This window comes from Heloderma suspectum, chromosome 5, assembly GCF_057233095.1.
Source record: "Heloderma suspectum isolate Gila_16-S chromosome 5, 16-S_ref, whole genome shotgun sequence".
NCBI lineage: Eukaryota > Metazoa > Chordata > Lepidosauria > Squamata > Helodermatidae > Heloderma > Heloderma suspectum.
In genome coordinates this window covers 157,930,705-157,948,868 of record NC_139462.1, presented here as the reverse complement: position 1 = coordinate 157,948,868, position 18,164 = coordinate 157,930,705, and the positions used below count along the sequence as shown (strand labels likewise).

The window sequence follows — 18,164 nt, the reverse complement described above, 5'->3', positions numbered from 1 at the left end:
TGAAGCTCTGGCCAGCCTTGCATTGTGCCTCTCGGCATGTGTCCTGCAACCAGTATCAACAGGTTTGATACCGGCAAGCATGTCAAGGTTTGCCAGCGCTGCGATGCCTTGCTCTTCAAGGATGAATCATCAACGCTTTGCTGCAATGGCAGAAAGCTTTGCTTCCACTATTCCGCCAGGCTTTGCCTCCTTCTACACACCACGCAAGACAGCACAGCCACAAGGTCCTGGTCTGTTTGTGTTCAAGGTGCAAGGCTCAGTTTACCATTCGATGGGCACTTTGCAGTCAGATGAGACTTCAAGCAATGACCAGCTGTACATTCTTGACACTGATGAGGCCACTATGGCTCGCCCTGAGCAAGCAGAGAACAGCACACGGGACCACATCTTGGTGGAGTCACTCACTAAGCTGCTGCTTAATGTTGACCCATAGCTAATGATTCTATGCATGTCAGTGAAATCCTTGAGCATGAGAACACTGCTGCACTTGCTGCTGCATGTGCACCAATGGACATAACACTGTGCTTCCATCACGACCACAGAATGATGAACCCCTGGCTCACACTGGACGTTATAACATTCCCCATGTCTCTGAAGATGCTGCTGTTTGTCACCTCGGTTGGTTTTCCCCTGGCTGATCACTGGCTGATAGTATACCCTAAAGGTGGACAGCGCTGCAAGATCTCCCACATGGAGAGTCATGGCGGCCCTTTGGTTTACTCTTTGCTGCACTTTCATGGTGCAGCTGGATGGGATCCTGCCATGGCTCAAGTAGCAGGCAGGCAAACCAAGTTGGCATCTATCTGGCTACACCTATCTTCTGCCATGGACAACTCTATGTTGCCATGAGTCCTGTGCGCTCATTGGCAATCCTCAAGTTTCAAGTCACTGATGGATCAGAATAAGGACATTAAAGTGGCCGCCCTGGAGTTTACACCAAGAACATTGTATTTAAGGAAGATTTGTAAAGATAAAAGATGTCACACTTTGAATATTTCAATAAATGGAGTTAGTTAAATTAAAAATTTTGTTAGATTTTATTTTTCTCCATGAAGTGTGTTCGTGGGTAACCAACGTGTGTGTGTGTGTGTGTGTGTGTGTGTGTAGACAGACAGACAGGGACAGAGAGTAAGGTTGCCACATGCTGCTGGGGCAGCTGTGTCTAACAGGTAGGAATTCAACAAGTGAAGTTTTTCTTAGCATACTGATAAAGTTGGGTGGCATCATCTGGTGAATTTCTGTCTTGACATGTGAATGCTTGTGTGGATGAGTGGGAACAGGATGCCCCTTTGGATACATAAGGAGAGCCCTGCCGGATCAGACCATCTGCATAATGCATGTGAAACTTCACACTTATACGCATACACCTTCTGCACGGGGTTATTTCCTGCGCATTACCAATCAGAGTGCAACACCTTCTTATGCATAGAATCATAGAATAGTAGGGTTGGAAGGGGCCTACAAGGCCATCGAGTCCAGCCCCCTACTCAATGCAGGAATCCAAGTCAGAGCATCCCTGACAGATGGCTGTCCAGCCTCGTCTTGAACGCCTCCAGTGTGGGAGAGCCCACCACCTCCCTAGGGAATTGGTTCCACTGTCGTATTGCTCTAATAGTCAGGAAGTTTTTCCTGATGTTCAGACGGAATCTGGCTTCTGGTAACTTGAGGCCATTAGTCCGTGTCCTGCACTCTGGGATGATCGAGAAGAGATCCTGGCCTTCCTCTCTGTGACAACCTTTCAAGTACTTGAAGAGCGCTATCTTATCTCCCCTCAGTCTTCTCTTCTCAAGGCTAAACATGCCCAGTTCTTTCAGTCTCTCCTCATAGGGCTTTGTTTCCACATGACCATTTCTGGATCAAGAAAAGGGAGGGAGAAGCTGGTGTTTGCTGTAAGTTACTCTATAAAATCCATGGGGGCGGTGAGGAGAGAGACCATAGCTCAGTGGCAGAACATAGGTTTTGCATGCAGAAGGCCTCCGGATAATCTCCAGTTCAAAGGATTGGATAGCAGGTGATGCCTGTCTCTTCCTGCCAGAGTAGGCAATACTGAACCAGATGGTCAAATAGTCTGACCTGGTATATGGTAGCTTCCTATTTTCCTATGCATTTCAAGCTTTCTGAGGGGCACTATCTACAAGAAGCAAAGTGCATCGGTCTGTGCTGCTAGTTACATTTTTTGGCTCAATTAGCTGTATAGATATTGCCGCTGAGGAAGAGCAATAGCTCAAAAAGCACGGGGCACTGGATTTACAGAACTGAGAGCAACTGGTCACTTCGCCCCCAACCCCACCCCACCCTCTTTTTTTCCTTGATCCGGAATCAGTCACGCACAACAAGGCGTTATACCCTGATTGGTAATACGCAGGACGCAACCCTGCACTGTGGGCCCAGATGCTGTATGAGTACGTGCATTTGATGGATCATAGAATCTTCGAATTGGAAGGGACCTCAAAGGTCATATAGACTAATCCCTTGTTGAAGCAGGAATTCCATGACTATAGCATCCCCAATAGATGGCCATACAGCCTCTGCTTAAACGCCTGTAACGACGAAGGAGAGTCCGCCACCCTCCCAGGGAGTATGTTCCTCTGTCAAACAGAGTATTTTCTGTCAGGATGTTCTTCTAATGTTGAGTCTAAATCCTCTTTCATGTAATTTGAACTTGTTGGTTTGGCTCCTGTCCTCTGGAGCAACAGCAAACCAAGGTTCTCCATCATCTACATTGCAGCCCTTCAAGTGCTTGAAGATGGCTATTATATCACCTCTTCATTGGATGGGTGTTGGCCCTGTTTTGGCATAGATTTCCATTGCTTGTGGGCAAGTCTATTAAATGACGGGGGGGGGGGTAGGATTCGGCATAGGTGTGCTCCTCCCCTCTGTTAACCATGCCCCATCTACAGTTTCACCCCATTTTCAGGGGTCTACAGGCAGAACGTTTCTGGCAAACTGTCTTGACCAGTAGAGCCTTGCCACAGCTCATGGAGGCATTTCTATGGGTGGCTGTTTTCAGCAGAGGTGGTTGATCTGCACTTCTGGTGATGTCCACCACATCCTAATGCCCATTACCCAATGACTTAATAAATATAGGAGTGTACCCTTAGTATATTTCATATTTTATATCTTTTTTTAAAAAAATGTTGCTATACATTCCAACCCTGCTGGATGGAGGTATTATTAACTGAGTAAAGTGTGATACCCAATTACTGTTGCTCTTAGCATTATTGAATGACGTCTGTGACGAGGTGTTCCAGGATTGAAGAATGAAGGGAGAGAAAGTTAAAAATGGGATTGTTTGTAATGGATTTGATAGAGACAGACAGACAGACAGACTTTTAAAATCTAGTATGTGGCTTAGTGGTTAAGACGCTGAACTGCAGACTGGAAGGATGGCAGGACAGCAGTTCGAGACCCGAGTGCTGCATGACGGAGTGAGCTCCCGTCTTCAGTCCCAGCTTCTGCCAACCTAGCAGTTCGAAAGCAAGAAATTGCAAGTAGATAAATAGGTACCACTTCGGCGGGAAAGGTAACAGCGTTCCGTGCACCTCGGTGTTCAGTCATGCCGGCCACATGACCACGGAAGCGTCTTCGGACAGCGCTGGCTCTTCGGCTTAGAAATGGAGATGAGCACCACACCCTAGAGTCGGACACGACTGGTTGGGGACACCTTTACCTTTTTTTTTTTTACAGTGATGAAGCAAATTACAAAGCAAATCGTAGTTAAATTAATTTAGAACCATTTCATTAAGGCACAGGGTTAAACTTTGTCCTGTAATTTGTGATAGAGTTAAGATTTGCAAATGAACAGACCTTTATTCCAACTAAGCTGTTGTGTTTTCTTTTAGAAAATTAAAGGAGGTGTGAAAGAAAACCACCTAATTGGGAGAAACCTGAACAATGGTGAAATGGGTTCTGCCCAGCTGCAATAATGCTTGAGAACTGTGCATAACTATAAAGCTGAAACACCATTGAGCTTTTAGGCCAGGTCACTTGGTGAGTGCATGGAAAGTATTGATGTTCCTTAATTAAGTTATTTCTGTGCCTCTGACAGGGACAAATGCTAAACATGGACTGCGCTGTAAGGCGTGTAAGCTGAGCATTCACCACAAATGCGCTGAGGGCATTGGACAGCAACGCTGCATGGGCAAACTGGTAAGCCAATATATAACTGGACAGCTACAAACCGGGCTGAGCATGGGATATGATCCAGCAGCCCCCCTCTTTGTTTCAGCTGAGTTGAAGCAATGCACTTACAAAGCTAAGAATTTTTAATAAACAAGAGGAGCAAAATGATCCTAGGTGCAAATATACGAACCACACCCAGATTGCGCCACTTTAAGAAGCACCGGCTCTTACAGGCACCGCTAAAGGAGGGTGCTTGCTTTTCACACAGTGCTAGAACAGGGCTGGCGTCAGGGGTCAGCACTGCTGGGCACTTGCCAGGGCCCACATTTCTGCAGGGGGGGCACTGCTGACCTTATGCCTCCTGGTCCTGCTGCTGCTTGTCCTCGCTGCGTCACTGCCTGTTCACCACCCCTTTCTGACTATGCAAGCAGTGGCAAGACTGAGGAGATGGAGCAGCAGCCCCCACTTGCCTTATGCTCTTCCTCTGGGCAGTTGTGCAGATTCGGCCCAGAGGGAAAGGGAATGGACAGCGGATTTGGAGGAGGAGGCTCACTCAAAGAATGGGGCCCACGCAGAGCACCTTGAGCAAAGGCTACCTCGGATCTAGAGCTAGTAGCTCAACGCTGAAAAGAAAGAGGTTTCCTCTCTTGGTTTTGAATCAGGGCAGGAGAACAACATGGTCAACACTGTTTACGCCCCTCTCCAGGGAGGTTCAGTCTCAGAATTCTCTTGCATTGCTTCATTGTGCAGTTTGGTTTTTCAGATGGGTTGCAATGCAATAGCCCTTTTTCTATATAATGATATCCTTGAAACACTTGAAGCACAACCATTTCTATTGTTGAAAATAGGGTGGGATATCCTTTTCCTAACTTTCTTATTTCATTGAGGAAGGAAACTGGAAGGTCTTCAACGGCAGACCACAGCCTGCCAAATCTCAGCATGCTTTTTTCTATGCTCTCAGGGACTGGACTGGTAAGAGGATTTGCCATTACCACGTCTGTTTCTTGCTAACTCCCATCTCTTGTGTCTGGAGCAGAGATGAAGCATCTACTGCTAATACAAGGAATCTGCTTTGCATAATTTAGTACCTTGTTAGTTGGCATTCATTTTCCTTATAGTTTTAGACATCCAGCGAAGTGTTTTTATGACATCAGGTTTTTAAATCTTCTAATTCTGGCCAGTCTTTTTTTCTTCTTCTTTTTTTGGCTGCTTTGTATTTATGTGTTTTAAATAATTTTTATTGACCTGATTGGGAATAGGAGCAACAAAAAAGAAGGAGACCTCTAGTGGAAAGGGAACCTTTTAAAATATTTTCAATTAAAAATGAAACATGCTTCCCCAAAAATCATATTATATATCCTTATAATCTGGATCCCATGTGGATCCAGCAACAGGAAGATACTTACTCTGTTCAGTTCCAGCTTTGCTCAAGAAAAAGCTGAGAATATAAGGCAGGGGAGGGAAACCTCTTTCAGCCGGGAGCAGCTCTTGGGAGCCACATTCAGTGGTGGGCATGGCCAAAGGCAAAGGGGGCGGGGCCAAAAATACCAACATATTTTAGTTTAAAGCTCTCACTGCCAGTAACTAAGCCTTAGGAGAGGCATTTCAACCTTTTAGAATGGGGGAAAAGCTGCAAAAAAGCTGGGAAACCACCAACCAATCAGTGTTTGGGGGAAGGGGGTGGGAAAGGAAGGGGCCATCTGGGGAAGTCTGGAGGGCCAGATTTAGCCCCCAGGCCTGAGATTTCCCCACCCCTGATAAAATGGATGTTACATGTCACTGCATCAACAGTGTCTGTGACTTGGAGGCCACATACTCATTTTCTCTCTTTCTTTCCCTTCTTTCTTTCCCTTCTTTCTTTCTTTCTTTCTTTCTTTCTTTCGCTTTTTCCTCTTTAGCCCAAAGGTTTTCGACGTTACTACAGCTCTCCATTACTCATTCATGAGCAGTTTGGCTGCATCAAAGAAGTGATGCCAATTGGTATGTTGGGATGGTGTTTTGTTTTGTTTTTCCATTCTGAAAATTGTGGTGAGACCTTTGTTTCAGTTCAGTTGACCAGATTTACCAAAACTTGGAAAGTTACCCATATTCAGGACAAAAAGATTTTAAAAATCCAGATGTGGGAGAAAATGAAACCGACAGATTTGTCCATCCGGGCCTAGGGCTGTTAAAAGTCTGGGTTTGAATCCCTGTGTACTCAACCGTGTTAGTTCTTAATTCGGGTTGCCACTTTTTACCAACAGGCTCCTCATCTTTAACAGCTTTATGTTAAGCTGTCCTGATGATCAGACACGGGCTAGAGCTGTATCTTCAGCCTATCATGTGGCAGTGAAGGCAGCAAAAAGGAATATTATGCTGCCTCTATCGCGTCTGCAGAGTGCTGTCCCAGGAGGCTGTTCCAAGTGGTCCGGAGCCTGGTCAGTCCTGTGGCTCCGGAACCACTGGAGCATTCTAAGTCTTGGCAAGGCACTTTGCAGATAAAATTGATCAGATTAGGAGTGTTACTCCGCACACTATGGGTACAGTTAGTGAGCAAGAGGCAGCCTGTGGCAAACCGGTTTTGTGGAATCGGTTCCAGCTTCTTCCTTCTGATGAAGTGGACAAGGTGCTTTTATCTGTAAGGCCGACCACCTGCTTACTTGATCCTTGCCCATCTTGGCTCATTATGGGCTGCAGAGAGAGACTGGGTGAGGGGATCAGGGTGGTGGTGAACGCCTCCCTTGAGGAGGGAGTGATGCCATCAGCCCTCAAGGAGGCAGTGATAAGACTGCTCTTAAAGAAGCCCTCCTTGGATCCCCAAGTTCTGAACAACTTTCGCCCAGTCTCAAATCTGCTATTTTGGGGCAAGGTGATTGAGCGGGTGGTGGCGATGCAGTTGAAGGCACACTTGGAAGAAGCCATTATCTAGACTCATTTCAGTCGGGCTTCAGGCTTGGGCATGGGACAGAAACGGCCTTGGTCGCCGTGGTGGATGATATGAGGAGGGCTCTGGATAGGGGTGAATGCTCCTTCCTTGTTCTCCTCGACCTCTCAGCGGTTTTTGATACCGTTGGCCACGGTATCCTCCTGGACCGCCTGGAGGGGTTGGGCTATGGAGACACCGTATTGCGGTGGTTCCGGTCCTTCCTCTCCAGCAGGTACCAGAGGGTAGCACTGGGAGAGGAGGTTTCAGACCTGTGGCCACTCACTTGTGGGGTGCCACAGGGTTCCATCCTCTCCCCGATGCTATTTAACATCTATGTGAAGCTGCTGGGGGCTATCATCAGGAGGTTTGGGGTGCGGTGTCATCAATATGCGGATGACATGCAGCTCTACCTCTCATTCAAATCTTCACCAAGGTTGACCGTAGAATCCCTGTCCAAATGTCTGGAGACGGTGAGTGGCTGGATGGGGAGGAATAAGATGAAGCTGAACCCTGACAAGACCAAGGTACTTTTGGTGGGAGACAAGAGGAGGCTGGGGGATGTTGACCTGGTGTTGAATGGGGTACGGCTACCCTTGAAAGACCAGGACCACAGCCTGGGGGTCATTTTGGACTCCCAGCTGTCCCTGGAGGCTCAGGTGTCAGCTGTGAGCCAGACAGTGCTGTATCAACTCCATCTGATACGGCAGCAGCACCCCTTCCTTCCCGACCATCTGCTCCCATCGGTAGTACGTGCCCTGGTCTCCTCTCGTTTAGACTACTGTAATGCGCTCTACGTGGGGTTACCCTTGAAGACGGTTCGGAAGCTGCAGCTGGTACAGAACGCGGCGGCTCGCCTGATTAAAGGCAGCCGCCGGCGAGATCACATCACTCCAGTGCTGAAGGAGTTGCACTGATTACCAGTTGTTTTCTGGGCCAAATTCAAGGTGTTGGTTTTGACCTTAAAAACCCTATATGGTTCCAGCCCAGCCTATCTTAAGGAGCACCTCCAGCAACACCAGACAGGCGGCTTAACAAGATCAGCCTCGGATGGCCTTCTGTCTGTCCCATCAGCCAGGACAGCTAGACTGGTGGGGATGAGGGAGAGGGCCTTTTCTGTGGTGGCCCCCACTCTGTGGAACTCCCTCCCTAGGGAATTCTGCCATGCCCCCTCTTTAATGAGCTTCCGCCGTGCATTAAAAACGTGGTTGTTCAGGCAGGCATTTGGGGTGGGTTAGGGTATTTTAGAAAACGTTTTTATTGTAGAATTTTATTGTTTTAAACTGTTTTATTATATGCTGTACATCGCCCAGAGTGGCTGGGTGACCAGCCAGATGGGCGATTAATAAATTTAATAAATTAATAAAATTATGGCAGGCGGGTACATCTTGTCCTTTCCATGTTGGGAATAGCTGTACATATTGAATCTGGCTGGTGCAGAGGGATGACATTTTAATTTCAGTTCATTTTTTATAAGAATTTACCAAAATTTGGGAAGTGCTTCATATTTGAGAGGGAATGAACTTGAGATTTAAAAAATTGGAATGGGGGAGAAAGTAAAACTGACAGTAATCCTTACTAACAGGTCAACTTAATCAAGATCTTGAGCAAGAAACACTAAGGCGATCATTTCAAGTGAATATAGAGATGACAAGCCAGGTGAATTGGTCACCCCAGGTGACAAATTTGGGGTGCCATTGAGAGTGGGAGACAGAACTCATTTTATCCCTTTGCACATCACATTGAAACTAATGGGAGCTGCACAAGAGCTCTTATACAGCTCCTATTCATTTCAATAGGGGCTTCCACAGGAGCACTTCCTAATGAATTGTGGCCTGGTTGATTAGTAGGAGGAGGCAGCATTTAGACTTTTCCACCACGGGCATCAAAATCTGTTGAGCCATCCTTGAGTGAACTGAAAGTCCAAGATGTGTAGCAAGATACAGGTTGCCCACATCTTAGCAAAGGTAAAAGTGTTTGCTGCACATGTCTGGTACCTGCAGGTCATCCAGTGAGCTTTATCTCTGAGTTGCAATTTGAACATACGTCTCCCTGGTCCTAGTCTGACGCACTTAAATACTACACCACATCGGCTGTCTTTTTAGTGTTCAGCGGAGACCTGGTTCCCAGACCAAACCCTCTGCTGAATCACATCATGCCAGTGCTGAAGGAGTTGCACTGGTTACCAGTTGTTTTCCGGGCCAAATTCAAGGTGTTGGTTTTGACCTTTAAAACCCTATATGGTTCCGGCCCAGCCTATCTTAAGGAGCGCCTCCAGCAACACCAGACAGGCCGCTTAACAAGATCAGCCTCGGATGGCCTTCTCTCTGTCCCATCAGCCAGGACAGCTAGACTGGTGGGGACGAGGGAGAGGGCCTTTTCTGTGGTGGCCCCCACTCTGTGGAACTCCCTCCCTAGGGAACTCCGTCATGCCCCCTCTTTAATGAGCTTCCGTCGTGCATTAAAAACGTGGTTGTTCAGGCAGGCATTTGGGGTGGGTTAGGGTATTTAAAAAAAAAAATTATGGTAGAATTTTATTGTTTTAAATTGTTTTATGGTGTGTTGTACATCGCCCAGAGTGGCTGGGTGACCAGCCAGATGGGTGATTAATAAATTTAATAATAAATAAATAAATAAATAAATAAAATCTCTGGTTTGGTCCTCACTCACCATGACAAGCTAGTTTGTATCCTGAAATGATCATTTATGTTTTTCTATGAGGAAGGGAAGGCCTCCACTTTTTCCCCTGCTTATTTGTGTTTCACTTCTTTTGCAGCGTGTGGCAATAAGGTTGACCCTGTCTATGAAGCACTTCGCTTTGGGACTTCCTTGGCCCAGAAAACCAAGAAAGGCAGCACTGGGAGTAGCTCAGGTTCACCAAAGAGGAACTCTGTAATTATGCTATTTCATTTTTTGTCTTTTAATATGATCTGAGCATCCCCATTCATGGTCACCTTTCTGATGTGGTGGTGGTGGTGGTACTGGTAGAGTGCCATCAATATATGTAGTGCTTACAGAGTAACATCAGCTACACAGACACACAGGACAAGTCCCTGCCCAAAGCATCTTACAATCTACATTTCAGTTTTAAAATATTGAGAAAGATGGGCAACAGAAGGAAGGGAGAGGCAAAGATGGTCACTAACAGAGAAAGGAGGAGAATGGACAAGACAATGGTAAGGGGGGGTGGATATGAACAAATGAATCAAAGGCACTAAGGCTTTTAGACTAAAGGGCAAAGCAAAGGCTTTATAGAACCAAACAATCCGAAAAAGAGAAAGAGAGGTAACACCATTTAGCTGCCCATACATAAGAGGCAGCTAGTGAGAACGCAGAGAACCATTGAAGAAAGCACGGGGCCTTTGGCTAGCTGCGGATGGTGGAGTTGGTGGAGCAGCACTATCACCAGAAAGCCCAAATTATAGGGCTTTGAAGCAAATTCCATTCCATCCGCAGTAGAATCTGGCTGGCAATTCAAGCAAACCCAAAAAGACAATCTTTTAAATTACTGTAAGAGAGAGAAACAGAAACAGAACAGATGGGGAATCCTGTTTAACGGGTTTGATTGAGAACACTGATATTCCACCAGAAAAACAGGGCCAGAACTATTTTTGATAATTACGGGGAAAACCAAGAGTTGCGAAATGCTTGAAATGCTGGCTTCTGCAAAATGGATTCACTGTATGCCAGGTAGGATTGTGGCAGGTAGGACTGTGAATGATAACCAGCACTTCTAAAAACAAAACAACAAGGACCAGTTATAGGGTTAGGATGCTGCAGGCCGTGCTGGTGTCATGCAAAGAAGATGGCTTCTCCAGTAGCCATTTGGCAGAAGGGCTGAAAGGATCTCTCAGACATAATGCCGCACCTCCTCAGTCAGTACTGTACCTGTTTGTAGCTCTTGACACACTGGTATCATACACATACACACAAACGTATTCTGTAGTGGAGAAGCAATGGTGGTCATGAGCTGGCCTGTGCTCTCTTTAGAACATCAGTGTGGTAGCAATAGCTTAGCTGGATTAACCATCAAACTACATATGCTATAGAGCAGGGCCCTTGTCAGTTTGGAAGGTCCAGCAATTACCTGAATTTGCTTCTGACTGGGTTCACATGACACAATAAGCCACAGTGGGTTGTGAGCCTTGTTTGTGTCAGCGTGGTTTATCGTGACATCCAAACCTGGCGCAGACCATTCAGTGTGGTTTATTAACCATGCACAAGCCACCCTGAGAACCCATGTCTTGTTCTCGGGTTGTTGAGGGTGGCTTGTTCTCAGGGTGGCTTGTCGTGATGTATGAACCTGGCAGAGTGGCTTGCCAGTGGCTTCTTGGCACAAGCTACAGAGCTGCCCGGCAAGAGCAGCGAAATGCCCCGCCGCTTCTCGCAATCTCACTAGTTCTGCCTCTGGCCTCTCTACTCCCTCAAAGGTAGTGTCCACCCCTCCACCGATACGAAAATAGCACTTAGGAATGTCCTGAACCAATTTGCCACTTCTATTTTTTTCAGTGCTTCTGAAGTATACAAATGTGTTCATAATTTTTAAATTATTTTTCTTTTCCCTGGTCCTTCGCAAGTGCACAGATTTACCTATCCACTATGTGGAGTCTGCAGTAGTACATTCGCCTTGTCAGTTTCCTTCTAAATTACCTACTCCACTTCAGGGCTTTTCTTGACAGCTTGCAGAGTTCGAAGCAGCTGGATGGGATGGAGCAATTGGGACGTAGTATTTACTGGGATGGGCAGGCGTACTGGAGCTAATGGGGCGGGCAGGAGTTCTTATAACCAACCAACTGTAGCTTATTTTCAGAGTGGCTTATTGTGATGTGCGAACTGGCACTCTCTGTAAAGGGGGTCTCTCCTGCTCCCTATACTGGGCTTCATTAGAATTCCCTACAGATGTCCAGATGAGGGTAGGTTTCAGTATAGGCTATACTGGACAAAGATAAGGTGGTTGTTTGGGGTTCTGTATTCATACTTTTCAATTTGCTTTGACTAGAAGGTATAAAAATACAAGAGATGAGCAGCAGAATAACAAAATGTATATGACTGACAGGGAATCCCCTAACTACCATGTTCCCCCAAGTGCAACCCAAGGGCAGTGGTGTAGTGGTAAATTTGGGCATGCAGGAGCTCATCACGACAGTCCCCGAAGCCACACGCCCAAGGAGAGTCCAAAAATGCAGGCAACTGCATTGATCCATATCAACAAACCAGTTCTAGCAGTTTTCATCTCTACCAGCCACTGGTCTTTTGTAAATCTAATGGGTCTTTATTGCCCATTCAAAACCAAATCACCCCATAATGATTTGCATTACAACCAGGAACAATATATTGTTGCTGGTAAAATTACTGTGAGGATTGCAGCTAAGCTCGGAGCAAACAGGGAATTCTGTCAGGTGGGGTGGCATATGACATCAGTGTCCCTGCTAATTAAAGAGTGCCGGTGTTGTGTCCCTGGGAGGCCTGGTTCCAGTACACCACCACAAATATACAGTTAGGGTCACATTTCGGAAGAGCTGCTGTCACTGGCTGCTATCTGGCTGCTGTCACTGCTGTTAAGCCTGTGGACTGAGACAAGACTCTCTGATGCCTAACAAGGTTTGGACTAGAGGCCTCGGAGGTCTCTCTTGGAGGGCTCAGTTCTTACCACCTGCATCGAGGCCAGTTTACAGTTTCCTCAGGAGTAAGGGGGTGGACTTGTCCCTCCCTTCTGGCAGCTGCTGCTTTGCAGGTGGTCTCTGGCTGTTATCATTGCTGCTGTTCCAAAGAACTCATTGGCAGGAAGAAGAGTTCTCTGCCATTCAAAAGTGTGCATGTGCCTGCAGAAATTGCCTCTTATAAACCATCACCCTTATCAGTGCTGCTTTTCTGAAGCACAAGGCTAGCATTGCTGAAATGTTGTGATGCTTCCTTTTGGTTTCTCTAACTCACAGAGGGACCAGAACTTCCACAAATGTAATTATTTCTTGTCAGATTGGTAAAGTAGTCTGTTAAATAATAAATGATTACTGAAGCGTGCAAAACATGAGCATATTGCCAGCTTACCGTGCAGTTTTGATCAGATGGGGAGTGGGTGTAAGTATCGAATGCCAAGATGTTGTGGTATTTACTCCTGGGCAAGTTAGGCTGTCAAGTAGCAGATTACGCAGAAGTGTGCAGTACTTAAGACCACAGGCACTGTGGAAGAATACACCTGAACTTCAATTGACCATCAGGGATTCATGAGAGTTTAGAGCAAGGGTGAGCAACTGCGAGGAGTCTGGGGGCCTTTTTCACACACCCCAGACTCTCCCCCCCAATGCACAGCACACTCCACGGGGGTGCCGGTGGGGGACGGGGAATGCTGGTTTACCACCAAAAATCAGTGACAAACTGCCACAGATTTTCAGCAGCAAACCAGCATGGCTGCCACTGCCATGAATTTCAGCAACAGGGAACAGTGGTGGCGGCTGGCTGTGGCAAGGGCCCACATGTGGCCCATGGTCTAAACCCCTGGTTTAGAGATGCCTTTTAATTTATTGAGTGCATCTATATCCCACCTGTCCTCCAAGGGGCTCAAGCTTCATGCATGATTCTTCCCCTCCCCCATTTTATCCTCGCAGCAACCCTGTGAGGCAGGTTAGGCTAAGATAAAGGAACTGTCCCAAGGTCACCCAGTGAGCTTCATGGCTGAGCAGGGATTTGAACCTAGATCTCCCCGGTCCTAGTCTGACACTCTAACAGCTATACCACACTGGCTCTAGCCAAACCCTGTTATTTTAGACCTCTGCAATAAGACTCGTAATGGCATACTCCCCTTCCCAATAGCACTGGTTTGTTTGCCCCTATGGCTGCAGCTTTCCCATATTAATTTTGTGGAACCGCCCAGAGAGCTTCAACTATTGGGCGGTATAGAAATGTTGTTGTTGTTGTTCAGTCGTTCAGTCGTGTCCGACTCTTCGTGACCCCATGGACCATAGCATGCCAGGCCTTCCTGTCCTGCGCTCTCTCCCGGAGCGTGCTCAAGTTCATATTCATTGCATCCGTGATGCTATCTAGCCATCTCATCCTCTGCCGTCCCCTTCTCCTTTTGCCTTCAGTCTTTCCCAGCATCAGGGTCTTTTCCAGGGAGTTTTCTCTTCGCATTAGGTGGCCAAAATATTGGAGCTTCAGCTTCATTATCTGTCCTTCCAATGAGCACTCAGGGTTGATTTCCTTTAGGATGGACTGATTTGACCTCCTTGCAGTCCAGGGCACTCGTAAGAGTCTTCTCCAGCACCACAGTTCGAAAGCATCAATTCTTCGGCGCTCAGCCTTCCTTATAGTCCAGCTCTCACAGCCATACATTACTACTGGGAAAACCATAGCTTTGATTAGACGGACCTTTGTCGGCAAGGTGATGTCTCTGCTTCTTACTATGCTGTCTAGGTTGGCCATAGCTTTCCTCCCAAGGAACAAGCGTCTTTTAATTTCATGGCTACAGTCACCGTCTGCGGTGATCTTGGAACCAAAGAAAGTAAAATCTGTCACTGCTTCCATTTCTTCCCCTTCTATATGCCAGGAAGTGATGGGGCCAGATGCCATGATCTTAGTTTTTTTAATGTTGAGTTTCAAACCAGCTTTTGCACTCTCCTCTTTCACCCTCAACAAGAGGCTCTTGAGATCCTCTTCGCTTTCTGCCATTAGGGTGGTATCGTCCGCATATCGGAGGTTGTTGATAATTCTCCCAGCAATCTTAATTCCGACCTCTGATTCATCCAACCCGGCATTTCTCATGATGTACTCTGCATATAAGTTAAATAAGCAGGGTGACAATATGCAGCCTTGTCGTACTCCTTTCCCAATTTTGAACCAATCGGTTGTTCCATGTCTGGTTCTTACTGTTGCTTCTTGACCCTTGTATAGGTTTCTCAGGAGACAGGTAAGGTGGTCTGGTACTCCCATCACTTTAAGAATTTGCCACAGTTTGTTGTGATCCACACAATCAAAGGCTTTAGCGTAGTCAATGAAGCAGAAATAGACGTTTTTCTGGAATTCTCTTGCTTTCTCCATGATGCAGCGAATGTTGGCGATTTGATCTCTAGTTCCTCTGCCTCTTCTAAACCCAGCTTGTACTTCCGGTAGTTCTCGGTTCGCATACTGCTGAAGCCTAGCTTGTAGGATTTTGAGCATCACCTTGCTGGCATGTGAAATGAGCGCAATTGTGCGGTAGTTTGAACACTCTTTGGCGTTGCCCTTCTTTGGAATTGGAATGTAAACTGACCTTTTCCAGTCTTGTGGCCACTGTTGAGTGTTCCAGATTTGTTGGCATATTGAATGCAGCACTTTAACAGCATCATCTTTTAGGATTTTAAATAGCTCGGCTGGAATACTGTCATCTCCGCTAGCTTTGTTGTTACTAATGCTTCCTAAGGCCCACTTGACTTCACTCTCTAGGATGTCCGGCTCAAGTTCAGTGACCGCACTATCATGGCTATCAGGGACATTCAGATCTTTCCTGTATAGTTCTTCTGTGTATTCTTGCCACCTCTTCTTAATCTCATCTGCTTCTGTTAGGTCCCTGCCTTCTTTGTCCTTTATCATGCCCGTCTTTGCACAAAACATTCCCTTGAGATCTCCAATTTTCTTGAAGAGATCTCTAGTCTTTCCCATTCTGTTGTTTTCCTCGATTTCTTTGCATTGTTCATTTAAGAAGGCCTTCTTGTCTCTCCTTGCTATTCTCTGGAACTCTGCATTCAGTTGGGTATATCTTCCCCTTTCTCCCTTGCTTTTCGCTTCCCTTCTTTCCTCAGCTACTTGTAAAGCCTCATCAGACAGCCACTTGGCTTTCTTGCATTTCTTTTTCTTTGGGATGGATTTCGTTGCTGCCTCCTGAACAATGTTACGGACCTCCGTCCATAGTTCCTCAGGCACTCTGTCTATCAGGTCTAATCCCTGAAATCTATTCCTCACCTCCACTGTATATTCATCAGGGATATGATTTAGGTCATACCTGAACGGTTTAGTGGTTTTCCCGACGTTCTTCAATTTAAGCCGAAATTTTGCAAGAAGCAGCTCATGATCTGAGCCACAGTCAGCTCCAGGTCTTGTTTTTACTGACTGTATGGAGCTTCTCCATCTTTGGCTGCAAAGGACATAAGCAATCTGATTTCGATATTGACCATCTGGTGATGTCCATGTGTAGAGTCGCCTCTTGTGCTGTTGGAAAAGAGTGTTTGCTATGATCAGCATGTTCTCTTGGCAAAACTCTATTAGCTTTTGTCCTGCTTCATTTTGTACACCAAGGCCATGCCTGCCTGTTATCCCGGTGATTTCTTGACTTCCTACTTTAGCATTCCAATCCCCTATGATGAAGAGGACATCTTTTTTTGGTGTTAGTTCTAGAAGGTGTTGTAGGTCTTCATAGAACCGATCAACCTCAGCTTCTTCGGCCTCAGTGGTTGGGGCATAGACTTGAATTACTGTGATGTTGAATGGTTTGCCTTGGATTCATACTGAGATCATTCTATCATTTTTAAGATTGTACCCCAGTACTGCTTTTCCCACCCTTTTGTTGACTATGAGTGCTACTCCATTTCTTGTAAGGGATTCTTGCCCACAATAGTAGATAGGATAGTCACCTGAATTAAATTCGCCCATGCCTGTCCATTTTAGTTCGCTGATTCCCAAGATGTCGATGTTCAATCTTGCCATCTCATGTTTGACCACCACCAGCTTACCTTGATTCATTGATCTGACATTCCAGGTTCCTAAACAATATTGTTCTTTACAGCATCGGATTTTCTTTTCACCACCAGACACATCCACAGCTGAGTGTCCTTTCGGCTTTGGCCCAGCCACTTCACTCTTTCTGGCGCTACTTGGAAATACCCTCTGCTCTTCCCCAGTAGCATATTGGACACCTTCCGACCTGAGGGGCTCATCTTCCGGCGTCATCTCTTTTAGCCTTGTGATACGTTCCATGGGGTTTTCTTGGCAAGAATACTGGAGTGGGTTGCCATTTCCTTCTCCAGTGGACCACATTTTGTCAGAACTCTCTGCCATGACCTGTCCGTCTTGGGTGGCCCTTCACGGCATAGCTTATGGCTTCATTGAGTTACGCAAGCCCCTTCGCCACAACAAGGCAGTGATCCATGAAGGGGAAAGTACATAGAAATGTACTAAATAAATAAAGATCAGTACTAAGCCTGGTGGGTTCAGTTTGACACATTGGGGCTTGCAGGCACTGGTCAGTTCCCAAGGGGTTGTCAGCCTCTAGTGTGACCATGAAACAGAACCTAGAATGGGGAGGGATGGAGTTCTGCAGATGAAGAGATGGGCTTGATTCTCAATGGGTTGGATCCCGATTTAGTCATACTGAGAGTAGACCCATTGAATCCAATGGGATTTAAGTTAGTCGGGACTGGCATATGTCCCATGGATTTCAATGGGTCTACTCTCAGTATGACTAAATCGGGATCCACCCATTATCCAGAGTCAGCACAGCACCTTTCATGAATGCACCATTTTACTTTAAGGCAGAGGTGAAAGATTTTTGGCCCCAAGGGCCTATCCAGTGTTGGCAGGGGGCCCAGGGGCCACACACATACGCACATGGACACGCACGCACATTCAACACACATCCCACGCTATATCCCATCAGTCCTGCAGTAAGATCACTGGGGTGGGGGAGCCAGTGCTGGGGTGGAGGGGAAGGCTGGGGTGGGTGGGGGAAGCCCAGCAATTCTGCTGCAGGATCACTGGGATGGGGAGGAGGTTACGGGGATTCCCTAGTGCTAGCAACCTGCCCTTGTCGTCAATCAGTGATCCAAGTGAGGGGATTTCCCTGGCTAGCACTAACAAGAGAACCCCTGCCCTCATGTGCTAGAAGGGTAGCACTGCCTTTATCGCCGATGAAGGGCAGGATTTCCCCCACTAGTGGGTGGGGTCCCCATGGCTCCATAGGCTGCAGGTTGTGCACCCCTGCTTGAAGCTACATATGTGAATGCGGGGAAAATAAAGCACTGCACATAAGGGACACAGTTGCATTAGGTGCAAAACAGTACACAGAGACGGAATTGTACTCTCCAGGGATCTTTGCAGGATCTCCCTTCATGCATTCCTCCTGTCATAATGACAGGCATTTAATTAGCAGCGGAATAGTTTACAATCTGCTCCT

At 46.7% G+C, this 18,164-nt stretch overlaps 1 protein-coding gene across 3 annotated transcripts in view; it reads left to right on the top strand.

Annotated features, from left to right (window-relative positions):
- Positions 1–18,164, top strand: part of STAC (SH3 and cysteine rich domain) — a 105,202-nt gene that overhangs the window by 62,170 nt on the left and 24,868 nt on the right. For all 3 annotated transcript variants that reach the window (XM_084860409.1, XM_084860407.1, XM_084860410.1), the window contains 3 exons: positions 4,049–4,149; positions 6,021–6,102; positions 9,801–9,916. In XM_084860409.1, coding sequence (XP_084716535.1) covers positions 4,049–4,149; positions 6,021–6,102; positions 9,801–9,916 — 299 coding nt within the window. The remainder of the gene's footprint in view (positions 1–4,048; positions 4,150–6,020; positions 6,103–9,800; positions 9,917–18,164) is intronic.